At 64.4% G+C, this 20746-nt stretch overlaps 1 protein-coding gene across 1 annotated transcript in view; it reads left to right on the top strand.

Moving 5' to 3' along the window:
* The window catches only part of BAHCC1 (BAH domain and coiled-coil containing 1), a 52843-nt gene that overhangs the window by 10996 nt on the left and 21101 nt on the right, over positions 1–20746 (top strand). Inside the window, exons 3-16 of the mRNA XM_011968425.1 lie at positions 1272–1394; positions 4824–6557; positions 6801–6909; positions 7526–7713; positions 7814–7972; positions 8167–8330; positions 8506–8833; positions 10159–10971; positions 14777–14979; positions 15081–15217; positions 15829–15957; positions 18351–18474; positions 19293–19585; positions 20412–20590. Of these exons, the coding sequence (XP_011823815.1) occupies positions 1272–1394; positions 4824–6557; positions 6801–6909; positions 7526–7713; positions 7814–7972; positions 8167–8330; positions 8506–8833; positions 10159–10971; positions 14777–14979; positions 15081–15217; positions 15829–15957; positions 18351–18474; positions 19293–19585; positions 20412–20590 (4683 nt within the window). The remainder of the gene's footprint in view (positions 1–1271; positions 1395–4823; positions 6558–6800; positions 6910–7525; positions 7714–7813; positions 7973–8166; positions 8331–8505; positions 8834–10158; positions 10972–14776; positions 14980–15080; positions 15218–15828; positions 15958–18350; positions 18475–19292; positions 19586–20411; positions 20591–20746) is intronic.

Raw genomic sequence — 20746 nt, forward strand, 5'->3', positions numbered from 1 at the left:
AAAAAAAAAAAAAAAAAAAAGGTGAGGCCCCCGCCATCCTGCCCCGCCCAGCTGCGTTCGTTCTGGTTCATTCTGGCTCATTCTGGCAAGTTGAAGCTGTAGGTTGCTGCCTCAAATGTCTTCTCCTCAGGCCTATAGAGGGCTGCCAGACCCCCAACCACAGCCAGCCCCTCGGCCCTCATATTCAGGCAGCTGCTGTGGCGGGCCGGCCAGCACCAGCACCACTGGGACTGCACGCGGGGCTGGGGATGGGGCTGGGCAGGTCTGAGTCTGAGAACTCTGCCCGTGGCCCAGGTTCCTGCTGGGGAACCAGAAGCCACACTCCTTGTGACTGGTGTCTCTGGTGTCCAGCAGACATGCTCTCTGCAGCACTTGGGCTGGGTTCTGGTGCCTGCAGGCCTCCCAGGCCGTGCTCAGCCCTGTCCTGACCTGCCAGCTGTGCTTCACCCCTTGGGTGGGGGCAAGTGTGCCCCACACAACCAGAGCTGTCCCAAGGCCCAGGGCCAGCCGCGTGGGTGACTGGGAGTGGCTGGCTTTCCTGTATTGGGCAGAGGCAGGTCGCTCAGAAGTGTGGCTGCCTTGAGGGACAGACAGACTCCTTAGCCTAGAGAGGGGGCTGTCTGGCATGACTTGGAGTCACCACCTGGGGTTTGGGGGCTGGGGCCTGTGCAAGGAACTCTTTGCCCCCATCCCCTCCCCACCCTGTGCAGATCTCAGAGCCGGAAGAGGCCTGGCCATGGTGGGAACTCGGCGTTGGATGGACACACCTGTGACCTCCAGCCAGGGTCGGGGGAGGCTGGCCACACCCCAGCAGCACTGGTCCCTGGCCTGGGCTGTCCACTGGGCCCTGGGGCCTGCCTTGGGGAGGCCAAGTCCGGGCCTGGCTGTCCTTTGGGCAGGACCTTGGTACAGTGTCTGTCCACTGTGCCCCCTCCTCCCACAGAACTTCCCTGGAGTCCCTTTTCTTGCCCAGCCTGGGAGCTTCTGTGATCCTGAGTGCTGCTGGGAGGGAACAGAGGCCCCCTCGGCCGTCCTCCCCTCTCCCCAGCCCATCAGCAATTCCATTTGTGCCGCACCGGCGGGACGGCATTAGTCGAGTCAGAGTTAATATGATGTATTGACGGGTTGATTTCCCCCCGGCGGCGGCGTGCTGGGCTCTGTGGGGCATCGCTCCTGGGCTGCCTGCCGGCTTCTTGCCTCCCTGGGGTCAGGGCGAGTGTGGGCCGGGGGCTGGGAGTTGCCTCTGCAGCTAGGTCTCCTTGCTTCTCTAGCTCCGGGGTACCCCAGATTTTCGGGGAGTCTGGCATCCACCTTCCTACCCGTGAGCCACTTGGATCACCATGGAAACAGCAATGTTCTCTACGGGCAGCACCGTTTCTATGGAACCCAAAAAGGCAAGTGCAGCATGGGGCCGGCATGGGGAGCGGGCATGCTGGGGGTGGGGAGGGGGCGCAGGAGCTTCTGGGTCACAAGGGAAAGGCCAGCCTAGGTGAGCCCTCCCACAGGTGTCATCGAGGTCAGGGTGGGGGCTAGAGGAGAGGGTGGGTCTGCCCCTCAGGATTTAAACCCAGGGGCCCAGGACCACCCCCAGGCGCAGGTTCAGTTCCCAGATCACGCTGTCTCAAGACCTCTCGCTGCTCAGGTGGGAGCAGCTGAGCTAGTGCCCACCTTCCTTATCACCCTAGTCCCACCAGCTTCCTCAGGACCTGGCCTTGCCCTGCAGCCCCCAACAGCTCCCGGATCCTGGGGTGGCTCAGGAGGAGGACACATCCGGTGGGGGCTGGAGGAAGCCCACAGAAGCCTGCACTTCCTGGCTTACACACTCCGTGGTCTGGGCTAGAGCTGGGCTGCAGGAGGCCCAGCCCCCAGCCCCCAGCCCCGTGTCCTGGTGGACAGAAGGGCTGCTTACCCTACTGGCAGCAGGCATCCTTGAAGAAGGGATGCAGAGTTTGAGTCTTTGCTGAGAAATCAGAATCGGTGGGGCATTGGGGAAGAGGAATCGCAGGCCCAGCAGAGCCAAGTCCTGGTGCCAGGGAGTCCCCCCCGGAGTCCCCGAGACGGCCTGGCTGGAGGTGGGATGGGTGTGGGTCCTTATCTCCAAGTTTGTAGGGTGACATCTCATTTGCATTTTAAAAAGTTCCCCTTGGGGTGACACCAGGAGGCTGGAGCAGGAAGCCGACGGTTAGTTACTGGCCTACAATGAGAAGCAATACAGGTGTGGGGTCCCACAGGGGCCGGCATCAGTGATATCTAGGAGGGGGTTGGGGGCAGGGAGGGATAGAGGGGTCTAGGTGACCCTCAGTTTCCGGCCTGGGCTATGGGAGGGCGCACCTGGGAGGAGCAGTTGGATGGTGGGGTGAGTTCTGCCTCAGTGCAGAGGGGCTGGGACATCTCCCCAGGAGGATCTGAGAGGTGTCTGGACACACGAGGTGCGGTCAGTGCAGAGAGGTGGACTGGGAGGTTGTCCCGGCTGTGGAGAGGGACACCCAGGCTGTGGGGGGTGAGAAGGGAGGGGGGGACAAATGGCTTCCGCACAGCCCCTGGGAGCCCAGGAGCCCTGGCGTTTAGGGCTGGAGCTCTGGGTCGGGGCAGAGGAAAGGCCCAGAAAGCCCCTGCAGGGCCTGAGAGGCAGACTAGACACCCTGCAGGGAACAGAGTGGGGGACCCCAGTGAGCCTGTGGTCATGATGACCCCAACTCTGAGTGAGCTGAGGGGTGGGGACCTGAGGCCAGTCTGCCCACCCTCACTTGGCTGCCTGTCAGCCTCTTCTCCCCACCTCACACTCACTCCAGGACCTCTGTGTGGCCTGCACCTCCGCACCTGCAGGAGCCCGAGATTTGCTAAAGCTCGGGAGGGCTTTGGCCTCACCTGTGCCAGCCAGCTGCAGGGGAGCAGGCATGGGGGCCAGGAACTCACCACCAGCCCCACCCAGGGGATTCAGCTGTCACCCAGGACAGGCACCCAAACCCGTCTCCTCACCCTACACCCCAGCTCCTGTGGCTGCAGGCTGAGGGGCTCTGCTGCCCAGAGGACAGCCCCGCAGGCCCCGTTCCCCCAGACCCACGTCAGCCCCTGCGCGTGCAGTTATTTTGACAGTGTTTGTCAAGGGCGGGCAGGTGGCTGGTCCCAGCCCCAGAAACCCAACCCCTCCACCAGCACAGGGGACTCCCTCCGGGCAGTGGCCAGCCAGGCCTCTCGGCTTTCACAATATTGTGGTGCAGCTACGTCCAAGAACAGTATTTGGTTTTGGAAATGGAGCTAATTAGGTTTCGCTGGGGCTAGCCCCTTCCCGCTCCCCTTCCCCCTTGTTTCTAATTAGCAGGAAATTGACAAGGAATTTACATGCCTGAGGACAATTTTACAAGTTCCAAATGTTTCTTTTGTTTCCCCCCTTGTCTGCTCCCTCCCTTCTTGGCACCACCCTGCTGCCCACCCACCCAGCTGGGCGTGGAGAGGGACAGCCCCCCCCAGGGTCCCCAGAGGCGGTGACCTGGCCCCCTCTGTGGGGTGATGGGTACCCCCAGGGCAGCCAGGAGTGTGGAGAGCTTGGGGCATACCCTAGCCGGGAAGGGCGGGCCCAAGCCGAGGGCCCAGGCTGGGCAACTGTTTTCAGGGACCGGCAGAGGGAGCCCCCAGACACCCACCAGCCACCAGGCAGGGCGAGCATAGCTGCTGCTCTCTGCCCCCGGAGCCACTGGCCTTTCTCCATTTCAACCCATTACCCTAGCCCCACCAGACTGGGACACCCAGACGAGAGGCCGAGGGGCTGGGAGCTCCCAGGGGGTCCAGCAGGTGGGTGAGCCCCTCCTCCGTGACCGCCTGTCCTTCCTCGCCTCTCTCCGGGGGCGCCAGGAGCTGCGCCTGCCACCTGTCCCTGGTTTCCAAGGTCCTGGTGCCTGTTTGTAAAGACCCAGTGGGGATGCCCTGTAACACTCACTGCCTGCCCCGCGTCCCCCAAAAATCCACTGCCTGCCCCGCGTCCCCCAAAAATCCCTACTGGCACTGGGCCAGGTAGGGGAGAGACGGGCCTCGGGTTTGCATCTCCCATCTCTGAGGTATGGGGGCCGAGGGTGAGTGTTTCACGGGGACAGAACTTCAGTACGGGGAGGTGAGAGGTTCTGGCCATGAATGCTTGTGACGGCTGCACGGCAGGGGGAATGTGCCCAGTGCCCCTGAACTGTGCACCAAAAATGGGAAATTTTATGTTATCCGTATTTCACTACAATTTTATAAAAACAAAAACAAAAAATGACCGGGCACGGTGGCTCACGCCTGTAATCCCAACACTGTGGGAGGCCGAGGCGGGTGATCACTTGAGCTCAGGAGACCAGCCTGGGCAACATGGTGAAACCTTGTCTCTAAAATAAAATAAAATAAAATAATAGGCCGGGCGTGGTGGCTCCCACCTGTAATCCCAGCACTTTGGGAGGCCAAGGTGGGCGAATCACGAGGTCAGGAGATTGAGACCATCCTGGCTAACACGGTGAAATCCCATCTCTACGAAAAATACAAAAAATTAGCTGGGCGTGGTGGCGGGCGCCTGTAGTCCTATCTGCTCGGGAGGCTGAGGCAGGAGAATGGCGTGAACCCGGGAGGTGGAACTTGCAGTGAGCCGAGATCGCGCCACCGCACTTCAGCCTGGGTGACAGAGGACAGGGTGAGACTCCATCTCAAAAAAAAAAAAAGCGAAAACCTTCCCTAGGCTGTAACCTAGGGTCAGTGCCAGCTGGTGTCCGGGAGGCACCTGGAGCACCTCTCTCAGGGAGTCTTCCTCCAGCCTCACCCCTAAGGCCTCCCATCGACCTTGGCTCTTTCCCACACAGATAACTTCTACCTGCGCAACCTACCGCCCCAGCCCACGCTGCTGCCGGCCAACCATAACTTCCCCAGCGTGGCCCGGGCCGCCCCTGCTCACTCCATGGGCTCCTGCAGCCGGGATCGAGACCGGGGCGAGGCTGGCTCCCTGCAGAAGGGCCCCAAGGACTTCGACCGCTTCCTCGTGGGCAAAGAGCTGGCCAGAGAGAAGGCGGGCAAGGCGACTGAGGGCAAGGAGCGGCCGGCGGCAGAGGAGGACGGTGGCAAGGAGCGGCACAAGCTGGTGCTGCCCGTGCCGGCTGACGGGCACTGCAGGGAGGGTGGCCCCATACCCCGAGGAGCCTGTGAGGGCCGCTCCAAGCACCTCACCTCCTGCCTCCTCAACACCAAGGTGCTCAATGGCGAGATGGGCAGGGCCGCGCTAGCCAGCTGTGCGGGGGGCGTGCTGGGGCGGCCTGGCGCGGGGGTGGCAACCTCTGGGCGCTGTGCGAAGGAGGCAGCAGGCCCCCCGGAGCCCGGGCCGGCCTTCAGCGAGTGCCTGGAGCGGCGGCAGATGCTACACCACACCGCGTCGTATGCCGGGCCGCCCCCGCCCCTCAGCACGGCCGCTGGCTCCTTCCCCTGCCTGCAGCTGCACGGGGGCCCTGACGGGCTCTGCCCACTGCAGGACAAAGTCCCCCGGGACCTAAAGGCCAGCGGGCCCACCTTCGTGCCTTCTGTGGGACACCTGGCCGACAAGGGCCGCCCCTTCCAGGCCACTGAGGCCTGCGCTGTGGCAGGGGAGGGCAAGGACCGGCACCTAGAGGGAACCATGGCCCCCGACCACGCTGCAGCCTATGGAGTCTCCTATGCCCACCTGAAGGCTGAGAGCAAGGGCGAGCGGCGGCCTGGGGGCTTTGAGGCGGCCCTCAACCCCCGGCTAAAGGGCCTAGACTATCTCGGCAGCGCAGGCCCTGAGGCCTCCTTCCCTGGACTCCCTAAAGGTAGTCTGGACAAAAGCGGCTACTTCGAGTTGCCCACCTCTTCACAAGACTGTGCCCGGCCTGGTCACCAGGACCCGCTGGGCGGGAAGGCCCCCCAGGCCTGCTGCACTTTAGATAAGACTGCTGGCAAGGAAGCCCCGGCCGGCCCCCCGGGGGCACAGAAGGTGGCCCGGATCCGGCACCAGCAGCACTTGGTGGCCCCCGAGGTGGAACAGGGGGGCATTGGGGCTGAGGCCAAGCGCAAGTCCCTGGAGCTGGCATCCCTGGGCTACAGCGGGCCCCACCTGCCCCCATGGGGTGTCCAGGCAGGCCCGGGCACCGCCATGGCCATCAGCGAGGAGCGCAAGGCTGGCGCCTACCTGGACCCCTTTGGCAGCGGCCTGCAGCAGGCAGCCCTTCTGCCCCAGGAACTGCCTGCACCACCGGACGAGGTCTCGGCCATGAAGAACCTGCTCAAGTACAGCAGCCAGGCCCTAGTTGTGGGCCAGAAGGCACCTTTGGTGGGCCTGGGCGGCCTCAAGGCCAGCTGCGTCCAGCAGGAAGCGAAGTTCCTGTCCTCTAAGGCCCCAGGCCAGTCGGAGAGGCCGGACTGTGCCCGCAGCCGGGAGCACGACACCATGCACGGTGACGGGGAGGTGCGGCAGCCCCCTGTGGGCATCGCAGTGGCCTTGGCCCGGCAGAAGGACACGGCGAGCCGGTCTGAGGCAGCCTACAGCACCAACACCGCGCGACAGGGCCGGGCCGCCCCCGCTTTCAAAGGTACAGGCCCTGCGCAGAGAGGGAGGCAGGCCGGGCCAGTCTAGGATGCCCAGCTGGCCCTGCCCTGCGCCCCCGCTCCCCAGCTCCCACACCTGCCCTTGGCAGACCCTCCGATGCCCCAGGACCAGGGGATCCTCCTCAGGGCATCAGGCCCCCCAGCTCGAAGCGGGGTCACTGCTTGCCTTAGCCGGTGGCTCCCTGGCCGCCCAACCCTCTCCTTTCTGCTGTCTCGACCCTGTGCAGCTGGCGGTGGGCCCCGTTCCACACACGCGCTGGACCTGGAGGCCGAGGAGGAGAGGACCCGGCTATGTGATGACCGCCTGGGGCTCGCCGGCCGCGAGCTGCTGCTGCAGTGAGAGCTGGGCCTGTGGCCCTGGGGAGTGGGGCTGGGCCTGGGCTTGGGGCTCCCCACTCAGAGCCACGTGGAGGAAGAGGGTGGTCATGGCTGGGGCAGCAGATTCTATGGCTGGCTGTGGGTGGGTTTCTACCCACCCCTAGAGCCTTTCTGGGGTCTCACCCTGGGTTGGGGGTCTCAGCTAACCCCCTGCAACAGTCAGGTTGCCCACTCTCAGGGGCCAGGAGAGGGCCCCCAGTCAGCCCTGCAGAGCACTGAGGCTGGAGCCTGGGGTTTTCCCTGAGCCTCCAGGTCCCATTCTCTCTCCCAGGTTGATGGCAGGGGGTGGGATGGGGAGCTGGGCGTTGGCGCTGGTGGCAGGGCTGAGCCCCGGGTCTTACAGAGACAGCAAAGGGCCGGGGGTGGGATGGGGAGCTGGGCGTTGGCACTGGTGGCAGGGCTGAGCCCCGGGTCTTACAGAGACAGCAAAGGGCCGGGGGTGGGATGGGGAGCTGGGCGTTGGCGCTGGTGGCAGGGCTGAGCCCCGGGTCTTACAGAGACAGCAAAGGGCCGGGGGTGGGATGGGGAGCTGGGCGTTGGCGCTGGTGGCAGGGCTGAGCCCCGGGTCTTACAGGGACAGCAAAGACCGCGTAGAGTTCGCCCGGATCCACCCACCGAGCAGCTGCCCTGGGGACCTGGCCCCCCACCTCATGATGCAGAGCAGCCAGCTGGGCGGGGACGCAGCCCCCCACACCCACCCGCATCCCCCCTGGCTGCCCCGCACCCGCAGCCCCTCCCTGTGGATGGGGGGGCACTCCTACGGTCAGTGATCCCAGGGCGGGGGCTGGCCTGGGGCTGATGGGGGATTCCCTCCTGGTCCCTGAGAGTGGGAGGCCTGACTACTGTGCCCTCTGCCTCCCAGGCCTGGGGCACCCTGCCCTGCACCAGAACCTGCCCCCCGGCTTCCCCGCCTCTGTGGCTGGCCCTGTGCCCTCTGTCTTCCCCCTTCCCCAGGACGCCCCCACTCAGCTGGTCATCCTGCCCTCAGAGCCCACACCCCACAGCGCCCCCCACGCACTTGGTAAGGGCCCCTGGTCCAGGCTGCCACACTCGGGGGGCTGTTGGAAGGAGGGGCAGCTGGGGGTGGGCTGGCCAGGGCTCAGGAGGGAGCAGTGGGCTTGGTGGGCTAAGGAAAGGGTGACGGGGACTCGGGGAAGCAGCCCCGGAGCTGTCCCCTCCCCGGCCAGGCTGACCCCTCCTGGGCCCTGCCCGCAGCGGATGTCATGGACCAGGCCTCGCTGTGGCCCCCCATGTATGGGGGCCGGGGCCCTGCCTCTCACATGCAGCACCCCGGCCAGCTCCCCGTGTACTCGAGGCCACAGCTCCTCCGGCAGCAGGAGCTCTATGCTTTGCAGCAGCAGAGGGCCGCCCAGTTCCAGGTACCGCCCCCAGCCACGCCTGCCTGGGCCAGGCACTTCTCCCCCTCCCTGCCTGGCTGGGCCTGGCTCCGGGAGACCCCTGCATGCCTGCCCTCCTGCAGGATGAACCCAAGCAGGGGACCCTATGGGGTCGGGGGAGCCTGAGCCTGCCTGAACTTCCCCCCATCCCTGACAGCGGAAGCCGGAAGACCAGCACCTGGATCTGGAGGAGCCCGCCCAGGAGAAGGCCCCGAAGTCCACTCACAAGCCAGTTGCCTTAACCCCCACGGCCCCAGGCGCCCCCTCACCCGCTGCAGGCCCCACCAAGCTGCCACCCTGCTGCCACCCGCCCGCCCCAAAGCCCCCTGCCAGCTGCCCCACCCCACCACCTCGGCCCAGCGCCCCGTGCACTTTAAATGTCTGCCCTGCCAGCAGCCCCGGGCCTGGCTCCCGGGTGCCCAGCGCCGAGGAAAAGACTGGGGAGGGTCCGCAGTCCACGGCTGACATCGTCACGTCCGAACCAGGTGAGAGCAGCCGCCTGGCCTGGCCCGCTGTGCTCCGCTCCAAGCCCTCCCGCCCCTGCCTGGCAGGGCTGAATCCGGGCTGCCTGCAAGGCTGTTCCACACCGGCCCAGGCCCAGGGCAGCGTGGCTGTTCCCTTCCTTTCTCTTCCCTCTTCCCAACCCTCCCAATGGGCATGGGAGAAGCACACAGCGGCCCAGCCACCTCCTTCCTGGCCCTGGGCTGACAAAGGCGCGATGAAGACGGTCCCACTGGCCGTCGTGGGGACGCTCCAGCAATGAAGGCAGGGCCTGCTGGTGGTGGTGCTGGCAGCCTGGGGGGCACCGGGCGTGGGACCTGACCAGGCTGCCATTCAGGGTCTCAGCAAAGCTGGGTGAGGGAGGGGCAGTGAGGCGGAGTGCCTAGGTGGGGGGGTCTCGGACCTGGCCTCGGCCCCTGCCACCCGCCCATCCACTCCCCGCCAGCTTGTTTGATTCTGTCTGAATGGGGCTGAGTTCACACTGGAAACCGTGTGGCGAACATAAAACCCGTCCTAGTTTCACGGTCAGGAGACGGAGCCAGCTGAGGCTTTCAGTTTTTCTCCCTTAGTTTTTTTTTTTTTTCCCCTGCAGTTAATGGGACGTGATCCCTCTGACATGCTGCCGGCTCGTTCTGGTTCAGGGAAAACCCTGATTCAAGCATCATGTTTTACAAATTTCCCCTTTTCTGGTTGCCCACGGCACACCATGCCAGAGATGGCTCCTGAGGCCACCCTAGCCCAGGCGGCCAGGGTTGTTGGGGGAGCATTAGAGCCACTCGGTGGGGGAATGAGGGCCTGGCGTCAGGCTGCTCACACTTTTTTTTTCTTCTTTATTTTTTTGAGACAAGGTGTCCCCCTCTGTCGCCCAGGCTGGAGTGTGGTGGCACGAACATGGTTCACTGCAGCCTCGGCCTCCTGGGCTCAAGCCATCCTCCCACCTCAGCCTCCCGTGTAGCTTGGACCACGGGCATGCACCACCACGCTCAGCTAATTGTTCTTTTATTTTTTTGTAGTGGTGCGTGCACTCTGTTGCCCAGGCTGGTCTTGAACTCCTGGCCTTAATGATCCTCCCTCCTCAGCCTTCCAAAGTATTGGGATTACAGGCGTGAGCCACTGTGCCCGGCCAGGCTGCCCCCTTAATTAACGTTAACACGTTCGCCGCCACCAGTCTTGCAGACCTGCAGCTAGCCCAGGACCCTTCCACATGAGCTTGGGTCTGAGGGTTCGAGGTCGCTGTCCTCCGTCCTATTGCAGGACACCCCCTCACCACCACTCCCAGCTCCCTGCTGACCTGTCCTCTCCTTTGCAGACCTGCCTCCCGGATACCTGCGCCCCGTGGCTGGCCTGGGCTTCTCCCTACCCTCAGACGTGCACTCTTCTAACCTCGAGGACCCTGAAACTATGCAAACCGCCACCCTGGGGGCCCAGCCTGAGCCCACAAGGACATTCCTGCCTGGGGAGCCACCTCCCTGCAGCCCCAGGAGCCTGGAGGAGCCCGGGCTGCTCTCAGGGGCCAGGGAGGCCACCCAGGACCTTGCCGCCACCCCCCACCCTGCCGAGCGGGGACCCCAGGGGAAGGCAGCGGACCCCAGCCCACTTGAGGGGCTACAAGAACTGCAATGTGGGGCCCTCCTCGAGGCAGGGGGCCCCGAGGCCACCGGCCAGGCTCATTCTACTCAGGGAGGGGCACGAGAAGAGAGGAGCAGGGAGGAGGGGGAGCAGGAGCCCTCGTCAGGGGCCTCCCCGCAAGTCCTACAGCAGCAAGCAGGGAGCCTGGGTGCCCTTGAGGACGAGGGAGAGCAGCCGACCGCTGAGGAGGACGAGCTGGAGGAAGATGAGCTGGGGCAGCAGAGCATGGAGGACTCAGAGGAGGACTGTGGGGGAGCTCCCAACAACAGCCACCCACCCAGGGCGCTACCAGGCCTGGATGCTTTGGTGGCCGCCACCATCGACCTGGGGGACCTGCCCAGTGACAGCCCACCAGACCCTCAGCCCCCAGCAGCCTCTGGGCCCCCCAGCACAGCCCCCCTGCCCCATAGCTCAGGGACTCATGGAATCGCTCTGCTCAGCGAGCTGGCTGACCTGGCAATCCAGCGGCAGAGGAGTGAGAGGGCTGTGCCAGGTAAGCCCGGTGGTTGCCGCCACCCCCCAAAGCCCCAGCGGTGGGACCCGCAGGCCTGGCTCAGGGTCACCTGGCCAGATGGCAGCCTTGGGCCCCGCTCAGTTGTCCCCAAAGTGTGGTGGGTCCCCTGGAGAGTGTCTACCTCCCCTTGCCGACCCTCATCCGTGGAAGTCCGAGGCAAGTGTGCCATTTCCGAATCCCCCTGTCCCAGGTGGGGTCCTGGGAGCGGCACTCACCTGCATGATGGTTTCAAAGGAAGGGCCTCTTGGGCAGCACCTCCTATTGAAAGTGGCTGAACAGGGGCCCGTGTCCTGGCAAGGGGAGAGGAGAGCCTGCCTCCTGCTCTGCCAGGCCTCCACCTCCTCAGGCTCCGTGGCTGCTGCCCTGGCCTGGGGGGTCCAGTTCAGGAACTGGCGGCTCCCCACTCAGGCCCAGGGGAGGAAGCAGGAGGTTGGGGCTCTTGCTGCAGGGAGGCCTATGGGACCGGGAGCTCCTGGGCTCTTCCACCCACCCAGAGGCCCCAAGGACAGCCGGCCAACAGTGGGCGGAGCCAGATCACCTGAGACACCTAAGGGCCAGGTCTCTGCTTAGCCCACCCCAGCCCTTGGTCTGGGCACTCCCTGCGGTCCAGCGCTCCTGGGAAAGCCCCTGCTTCCTGCCATCTTCCTTGTGGACCCCGGAGAAAGCCCCAGGGTGGAGGGCGTCCCCCAGCCGGGCACAGTGCCGTGGTTGTTCACAGCACGAACCTGACAGTCCTCAGGGCTTGGCCACTGCTTTCTGGACGCATAAATCTCACCACCACGATCAAGAGAATGTTCTCGAGCAGTGCATTTCCCCAGGGGCCTCTGGTCACCTCTGCTGGACGAGGCTGCTGGCTCGCACCCGCCAGGGGTGTTCCGCAGTGCTGGGAGCTGCCTGCCCTTGGGGGTATCTGGCCCAGAGTCTCTGCCTTTGGGTGGGGCTGTGCAGAGGGTTTGAGGAAGCTTGGAGTCCTGTCAGGGTGGGCTCCACCGGGACCCCCCAGAGGCCCTCCCTTGGTCCTCCAGCCGGCGGTGTACGAGAAGGCAGATAGGGCGAGGTGGAGGCACCTCAGGGCATGGCCTGAGCTGCCAGGGACCCTCACCCGGCAGCATGAGGAGGCGTCAACAGAAAGCAGGTGCCGTGTGTGTGGCCAGAGTGGCCCGTCTGCCTGTGTGAATGCCTGCAGGACAGGAGCCTGTTCACTGCATGAATAATCAGGTGTAGACCATGTGTCCCAGGTGGGGAGCCATGTGGCTTAACCCAGCATGGATATCATCACACTCTGGCCAGACCAGGTGTCCCAGTCACCAGGGTGTGCAGAGGCAGAGTCAGGGCCAGCTCTGCCCTCCGGGTCTCCACCTCACGGTCCCCTCCTGGGCCCCCACCCTCGCCCCTCCCCTCCCCTTGTCCCAATTAATGGGCAGGTCTGTGCAGCTGCTGGGCTCAGAGCTCAATCCTACAAGTATAGTGACCACTTTGGTTGAAATTAATTAGGAGACTGGTTTTGTCCTGTGCCAGACAGCAGGATTTCAGACAGCAGGATTTGCAGAGGGGAAAGTGGGGAAAAAGTCCCCAGCATCGGGGCCGGGCGGGCATAGAGCCCCCAGGCCTAGCAGAGCCATCTGGGTGAGGCCATGTGGGGGCCACACGCCTGTAGCCTGCAAGGGCAGGGAAAGCACAGAGAGACCTTCTGGCCAAGTGCAGTGACCCGGAGACCAGGAGACCTGGGGCCTTCAGTGGAAGGGGCCTGCAGATGCATCTTCCTGGCTGCTGATGGCAGCAGCTGCTCAGTCCACCCTCCTCGGCCCTCTCTCCCCTCCCGTTCCCTGTGGACCCTGGACCCAGCAGCCTGAGCGTTCCCATGGTCCCCACCAGATCTGTGCTCTCGGTCCAGAGCTTTGCACCCCAGCATCTGCCCCTCCGAGCTCCTCCTGGCTTCTGAGTAATGACCTCTGGGGATGGATCAACCCTTGGGCTGGGCTTGTGGCCTCCGGGCCCTCCCCTGTACTTGAGGAGGGAACTGGCCGTGCATCGTGTAGCGCCTCCCAGCCGGGGCGTTTGGGTCGATGCCTTTGGTGGAATCTCAGGTGCATCCCCCAGCGGTCAGGCGCTGATGTGTCCCATTAGGGATGGGGTTTGCTCCGGTCACCCTGCACTCCTGCCTCTGGCTGAGATCAACCATGTCTAGGGAGCCCAAGTCCGTTAAATGGAACATGGGGTTCCGAGGCAGAGACCAGGTTTGGGGTGCTCATTGCTGTGAGGTTATTGTTACTCCTAGGCTTTCCCGGGGGTGCCAGCACCTCTACTCTGACCCCACAGGGGTCCCCCAATTCTCCCGCCTTCCTGGCCATAACCACTTACCCCACCGCAAGCTGTCTGGCCCCTATCTCCTGCTGGATGTCCTTGTGGGATCAGCCCATGGGGGCCCTGTTCCTGGTCTCTGTTGTCAGCCCCCAGGGCTGGGTCCCCCTACTCAGGCCCTGGATCCCCATGCTGGGCCCTCCCCTGCATGATGCCAGCCTCTGCTGGCCCAAGCTCTGACCCCGAGATGGGCCATCCCTTCCCCAGGCCACTCCCTGGGCTGTTGGGCTGCCGCTGTTCCTGCAGTCACTGTGAGGGTAGCTCCCCCGTCCCCGCCCCCGCCCCCAGGTTGAGGTCCCAGAGGATGCGGCCCTGGCAGCCCCTCCCTCCTGACCTGTGCTCAATCCCTGGCCCTCCTGCCTGCAACAGGGCTGGAGTGTGTGGAAAGGGCCTGGCAGAGCCCAGCACTGTATTCAGAGACGGGGCAGGGGCAGGGGCTTGGTGCTCTGAGGGAGGATGGAGGAATGGTGGGGGCCCCTCTGAGAAGGGTCACAGCAGGTAAGGCTGCACCCAGAAACTCCTGCCGCTGCCCTCCTCACAAGGAATTGAGGGCCTGGGGTCCCAGCTACCCAGGAGGCTGAGGTGGGAGGGTGCTGGAGCCCAGGAGTTCGAGGTTGCAGTGAGCCGTGATGGAGCCACTGCACTCCAGCCCAGGCAATAAAGCAGGGCCCTGTCTCAAACCTAAAGGTATCAAAGGGACTTGTCCCCTCCCTCTGCACTGACCGCTGGCCTCCCTGCAGCCACTGCTCCTTAGGTGTCCACAAAGGCGAGTAGATGGAAGGACTGATGGGCAGATGGACGGGCAGTGGCACGTCTTAGCTGCTGGGGGACACCAGCCTCCACCACCTGGGTTGAATGATGCCCAGGTACTGAAGCCCACAGTTCCAAAGCCGTCTCTCCGCGTGACTTTGAACTTGGTTAAAGCCACATGGACAGACGTCTGAGGGAACTGCGGGCTTGAGCCACTGAATTGAACTTGGTTGAACTTCAACAGCTTCCATGCTGGAAGCCTCAGTGGCCTCTTGCAGCGCTGCCTGTGTCTCTGAGGGCCCCAGAGCGAGTGTCCCTTCCCAGAGCTGCCGTTCGAAGCAGCGCACCCCTGGTGGGGGGACACACAGGCGTTTCTGTTAGAAGCAGTAACGAGCAGCTTACTTTTACTTCGATGGTTTGGGGCCTGTCTTGCTCTGTGACACGGAGGGCCCTGCCACATGGGTCCTCCCAGCTGGCCCGGCCCTACAACCAGCCTGGAACCAAACGGGTGCTGGATGCCAACCCTGATGCCCACGTCACTCTTCCCGGCCTCCTGACCCTCATCCTGGTCTTCACGGCTGGGTGGCTTCAGGGGACCACGGCTGACGTCAAGAGCCTGTGAGGGGCAGTGTGTGCCCAGCTATGCCCATTCTGACCTTCCCATGCCCCACAGAGGAGGAAGAGGACGTGCTAGCCTTCAACCTGCAGCACTTGGCCACGCTGGCCACAGCCTGGTCCCTGGTGGAGGCCGCTGGCCTAGACAGCACCACTGCCCCAGCACAGCCACCCACGGCCGACCCCTGTAGCGGCCCCAGGCTCACCCCCCGCATGCAGATCCTGCAGCGCAAGGACACCTGGACCCCCAAGACCAAACCTGTGAGTAGGGGTCCCAGTGCCCATATTGCCCAATGCGTTGCCACACAGCCCCAGCCTGGGCCCTGGCCCAGCTCACAGGCCCCTGTGCCCCTGCCCACCAGGTGTGCCCCTTGAAGGCCGCCATCGACCGGCTGGACACACAAGAGGTGGGGATGCGTGTGCAGCTGGCAGAGCTGCAGCGGCGCTACAAGGAAAAGCAGCGGGAGCTGGCCCGCCTGCAGCGCAGGCACGACCATGAGTACGCCCGGCGTGGTGGGAGGGCCTGGGAGGGTCGCTGCACCCCCACCCCTGGGAGGTGTGCACGGTGCTGGGGCCTATGTGGGAACAGGCCAGGACTGGGCTCTGCACCCTGCCTGTGGGCAGACACTGGGGTCTGTCGGGGAGGCCTTCCCAGAGGCAGTGGGGCCCAAGGAGGGAGGCATTCGGCCAGGCGAGACCAAGCGGCAGGACTGGGGGTCTGGAAGAGCCACTCGGCAGAGCCTGGTGTACAGGAGGCCGGCCGCAGGGTGGCGGGTGAGGGGACAGTGGCAGAAAGGGGAGTAGGGAGGACTAGGGGCGCTGGGGGGCCAGGGCAGAAGTTGGAAATTTCTCTGGGGGGAGGGGACACCCCGCAGTTGCAACAAGGGCAGGGGCACCGCCTGACCAGTGTGTGTGGATGGTGGGAGGTGTGGGCGGCGGGGGCCCTGGCTGGCCTTGCCTTCTGCTTGAGGGGTCAGGCTCCCCAGGCCAAGTCTGGGCCCCACCTTTCCCCGCACCCAGTAGCCATCTAAGGCCAGTGCCCTCGGCTGGAACCTTGTTGGGGCGCTGGATTCTGCATGAACCTCTGACCATCCCCCTTGTGGCCCCCAGGAGAGACGAGAGCTCACGGAGCCCTGCGCGGCGGGGGCCTGGCCGGCCGAGGAAGCGCAAACACTCGAGCTCACTGCCTGCCCCACGTCCCACGGGGCCGCTCCCCAGGAGCGATGGCAAGAAAGTCAAGTGAGTCCTGGGTACTGGCATCGCAGGGCACCTGTGGCTGGCCCTGGGCCCTCGAGGCTGGGGCAGCAGGGTCCAGCTCCTCTGAGGCTTCCGGGGCTGCTGGTGCCCCTTCACAGCCACTCTGAAGGCCTGGCCCTGCCCCTCCTAGACCATCGAGAGTGACCAGTGGACAGAGCCCTGCTCCAGACAGGCTTTGCCCAGCTGGCAGCTCCCAGCAGCACCCTGGCCCAGGTCCCCCTCTGGAAGCCACAGCTCCCAGGCCCGGCCACACCGGCTCTGCACACCTGGCTGTGGCATCGTCCCCGCCCGCGCCCCACCCGGCCCCCTGGAGTGTGAGGCGGCGTTGCGTGCAGGCCTCTTTATCTGCACTGTATAAAGTCGTTGGTCACGCTGCGGCGCTGCTCACGGCTGCCGGCGCGATGTTATTATCCATTACCCGCCCGGCACAGCCGTTGGTGCACTCCCGGGCCTGGTATAATTGTCCTTCTCGGCTACAAATTGCCTCTCCCGGCAGGCCCATTTGCATAAATCCTCCGAGCTCCTCCAAACACGATTGGCGCGTGCGTGTGCGCACTGCATCAATCCTGATGATTTGGTAATAATAGTTAAATCGGCACTAAATGGTTCCTTCAATTAAGACAGAGGCAAAAAATTAATCTCAGGGCTTTATGTCACAAAACATTAGCAAATGCAGGGAAGGTTATAGGGAGGGTCTGCGTGGCTGTGGGCAGTGGAGGGGTCACCATATGGCAGCCCCCCAGAGCTGCCCCTGCCCTGCCCAGGTGTCTCCTGGGGGGGTCTCCTGGGGTCTCCCTTTGAGAACTGGCCAGCACTGTGGGAGCTGCTGGGCAGGACAGGGCCCCTGGAAGCCAGGGTCTGGCTAGAAGGCAGCAGCCTCAGGACCTCAGGGAAACTGAGTCCAGGACCCCTCTTCCTGAGGGTCAGGGCCCCTCCTCACCCTTCCACCTCCTGCCCTCACTCATCCAGGCAGTGGTGGCGGAGGCAGTTGGCCCCGGGACGGGCCTTCTACTGTGCAGGAAGTTGGGGAGTGGGGGCCCAGGGGCGTCTTCTGGCCCACGGCTTCCTGCCTGGCCCCTCAGCCCTCAGAAGCCTCCTCGGTGGACAGGAAGGTGGAAAGGGATGTTCGGCCAGGGCCGGGCAGGGCCAGGCAGGGCTCTTTGTCTCCATCTGTGATTCATTTTCATGAGCAGCTGGGGCTCCCTTTGCACCTGTGAGTCAGGGGGTTGAAAGGTGAGAGGCCAAGCCCCCAGCCCCTGTCTAGCCAGGAACAGGCAGAAAGACTCCGCGAGCCTTGGCTTCCCCATGTGAAATGGGGCAGTGGGAGGTTCTGGGGAGAGTGGGTCACCCACACAAGATGGGGAGTCCAGGATGTGGGGGAATCAGGTGGGACCTGTTTGGGGGCATCTGGAGGTAGCTGCTAGGCCCATGTTGGCTGGAGTCGATTTCTGCCCCAGCTCCCAGCCTAGGGGACAGCACAGCTCTGGGGCATGGGGAACACTGAGGCTCGGCCCCAGCAGTGTCCAGGGCTCTATCTGGGAGGGGCTGAGGATGCATAGTTCCGTCCTCAAGACGTGCATGGAGGACAGGACGGGCTCCTGGGAGGTCCTGAGCCAGGCAGTGGGGTCCCTGGGGACTCGGGGGAAAGCCCAGGCTTCTCTGGACCCTGCCCCGCCCGCCTGCCCCTACCGCCGCCCCTGGTGGAACTCCAGTTGGCGTGTCCTCTTCCAGCTGTGGCAGAAATGTGGATGCAGTTCTCACAAACCTGCCTGGTGCCCACCCCACTCCTAAGGGTGGTAGCATCAGGCCCTGAATACCCGCCAAGGGCTGGGGCCAGCCTGCATAAGCCCTGCCTCAGACTCACAGACGGCGCATGTGCGGCTGTCCCTTGTTCCGGGTGCCAAGGCTGAGGCTGCAGCCCCACTAGAGCCCCAGTAGCAGCAGAGCCCTGGCTCCTGAGTACTGGGCAGCCCCTCAGAGCCCTCAGCGGCCCCAGCCCCTGACACCTGGCCTCTGGGTCACTATAGCTAGGACCAGACCGCACTGCCAGGCCGTTCCTTCCTAGCAGGCTGGAAGGATGGGATTCGGGTAACAGAAGCGTGCCTACTTCCAGTATAGTTTAGTTGGGGGTGGGGTGGATTTGAGGATGCAGGGACTGCTGAGGGCTGGTGGTTGGCAGGCAGAGGGGCTGGCTGGAGGCAGGTGCTGAGGGGAGGTCAGAGCTGGCTCAGCCCCCGGGGCCCCTCACCCTCAGCTCCGTCTCCCTGAGACGTAGGGCCTTTGGAGGAGCGTGACCCACTACAGAGACAGCAGGGGGACAAGGCTGGGGCGGCCAGGACTGCATGTGCCCTGCACCCACCACCCCATTCCCCCAGGGCGGTGCGGACAAGCCTGGGTCTGCTGTGCGCGGAGCTGCGAGGGGGCAGCGGGGGCGAGCCTGCAAAGAAACGGAGCAAGCTGGAGAGGAGCGTCTACGCGGGCCTGCAGACCGCCTCTGTGGTGAGTGCTGAAGCACCTGCCTGGCCCCAGGGCCCTTCAGGTCCCTTCCTGGGCAGGTAGCAGATAGCGGACTCTCCCCAGCCCTGTGCTGACTGACACCCGTCGCTCAGAACCAAGTGAACTAAGGCTGGGAGCTCTGAGTGTCAACGGCAGGAGGAGGAGCCCGACCCTGTGGTGTGACGTGGGAAGGTCTGACCGGGTGGCCCTGCTGCCACTTGCCCGTGTGTCTCCACCCTCCTCGTCTCACCCTAGCAGGAAAGCAAATGCCGAGGCCACGCTCTGCTCACAGAGACTCCCCAGAGCGAGGCCCTGCCTTTCCTCAGGTGGCCCGGGGCACACTTGGTGTGGCGGGGGCTCCCCCGGCTGCCGGCACCCCTTCCTTCTTGACACAGCAGATGCCTCCTGCCCTCCCCTCTCCGTGGCCTCGGGGCCGGGTGAGAGGTGGGCCCCAGCGTGCTTCGCCTGTCTGCCCAGGGGGCCGATCCTTCTGTCCAGATGCTGTTTCATCTCTGCCTTGAGAAAAGCTAATGGCCTGGCCCCACAACCCACAGCCACTGGGCCCTCAGCCTCCTCCGTGCCCCCTAAGTGGGGTGGGCAGTTGGTAGGCAGTGGAGTGGGTGGGAGAGGCCCAAGCGTAGGCTCCAGGGGCAGGCCCTGTGTCTCTGAGCCAGACATCTCTTCAGTCCCTGTGGATCGAGGGCAGGGACCTGGGAGGTACCAGTTCTGAGCCGGGCATCAACAGAGAGGCACCTAACCACCCAGGGGCTGCGGTTTGCAGAGGGCGCCCTGAGAGTGCAGCTGCCCCTCCCTGTTCACAGGAGAAGGCACAGTGTAAGAAGAGCGGCTGCCCAGGCGGGCTGGCACCCTCTGTGGCCCACAGGGTGGCCCAGCTGAAGCCCACGGTCAAGAGCAAAGGGCTGCCCACAGGCCTCAGCTCTTTCCAGCAGAAGGAGGCCACCCCCGGGGGGCGCATCCGGGAGAAGCTGTCCCGGGCCAAGAGTGCCAAGGTGTCTGGGGCCACGCGGCACCCACAGCCCAAGGGCCACAGCAGCCGGGAGACACCCAGGTGCCCAGCCCAGCCCTCCGTGGCTGCGTCCCGGGAGGCAGGCAAGTTGCTGGCGTGAGTGGCCACTGCCAGGAGCCCCGGTCATGGTCACTGGGGGGCTGGAGGAGGGGGCGGCAGGTTCACGGCCACCACCAGGGCTGGGTCAGGGCTCGAGGGGTGTGACAGGTCCAAGGAGACCTTCTCACTAGACAGGCTGGGGAAGAAGGCGAGTGTCTCACAGAAGGAGACCCCCATCCACCAGGCAAGCTCAGTGGCTCTCGGTGTGCCTCACCCCCATGTCGGGGCCGAAGGGGAAGGAAGGACGCCCCCTGGAAGCATCCAGGTTAAAAATAGCCCTCCCAGCGGCCCCAGCCCTTGCGATTGTAGTGTCCAGCTGGGCTGACCCTGAGGCGTTATCTGACCCCCCAGCAAACACATGTGTCCAGAAACAGGAGCCTAGAAAAATAGAAGCTTCCTTTCTCCCGCCAGCCCCTTCCCCCAAGGTCTCAGAAGCCTGAGAAAGAACAAAGGGAGGGCTGCTTGGGGCTGGGGGAGGGGCAGAGGGCCATCTGGGCGGGTGGGGGACAGCAGAAAGAGGGGAAGGGACTTCCTGGGGAGGGGGCACCAGCCCTGCCAGGCAGGTGCCCGATTGCCCAGGGTATAAAGAAAAAATCCCGCGTCCCCACACCCATACAAATCCCTTCAGGCTGGAGGCCAGGACCTCAGGAACCTGCCCCCAAAGCAGCCCCACAGAGCAGCCCAGAGGGCGACAGTGACTGGTTCCACTCACAGCCCCGCCATAACCGCATGCCCAGAGGGTCATCTCCCCCACCTCTCAATGGCACAGCTTAACGTCAAGTCATCGGGACCCCTCTGCCTCTCTCCCAGGCAGTGGCTATGACAGTGAGGACTGTGAGGGTCTCCTGGGGACAGAGGCACCACCCAGGGAGGCAGGGCTGCTGCTGCGTGCCGGGGCCAGTGTGGCCGTGCTGGGGCCCTCGCCCTCCTCTGTGGTCAAGATGGAGGCCAACCAGAAGGCCAAGAAAAAGAAGGAGAGGCAGGGGTTGCTAGGTAACCAGGAGGGAGGGCAGGAAATGCTAGATAACCAGGAGGGAGGGCAGGGGTTGCTGGGTAACCAGGAGGGAGGGCAGGGGTTGCTGGGTAACCAGGAGGGAGGGCAGGGGTTGCTGGGTAACCAGGAGGGAGGGCAGGGGTTGCTGGGTAACC

Source organism: Mandrillus leucophaeus, unplaced genomic scaffold (assembly GCF_000951045.1).
Source record: "Mandrillus leucophaeus isolate KB7577 unplaced genomic scaffold, Mleu.le_1.0 Scaffold1, whole genome shotgun sequence".
Taxonomy (NCBI): domain Eukaryota; kingdom Metazoa; phylum Chordata; class Mammalia; order Primates; family Cercopithecidae; genus Mandrillus; species Mandrillus leucophaeus.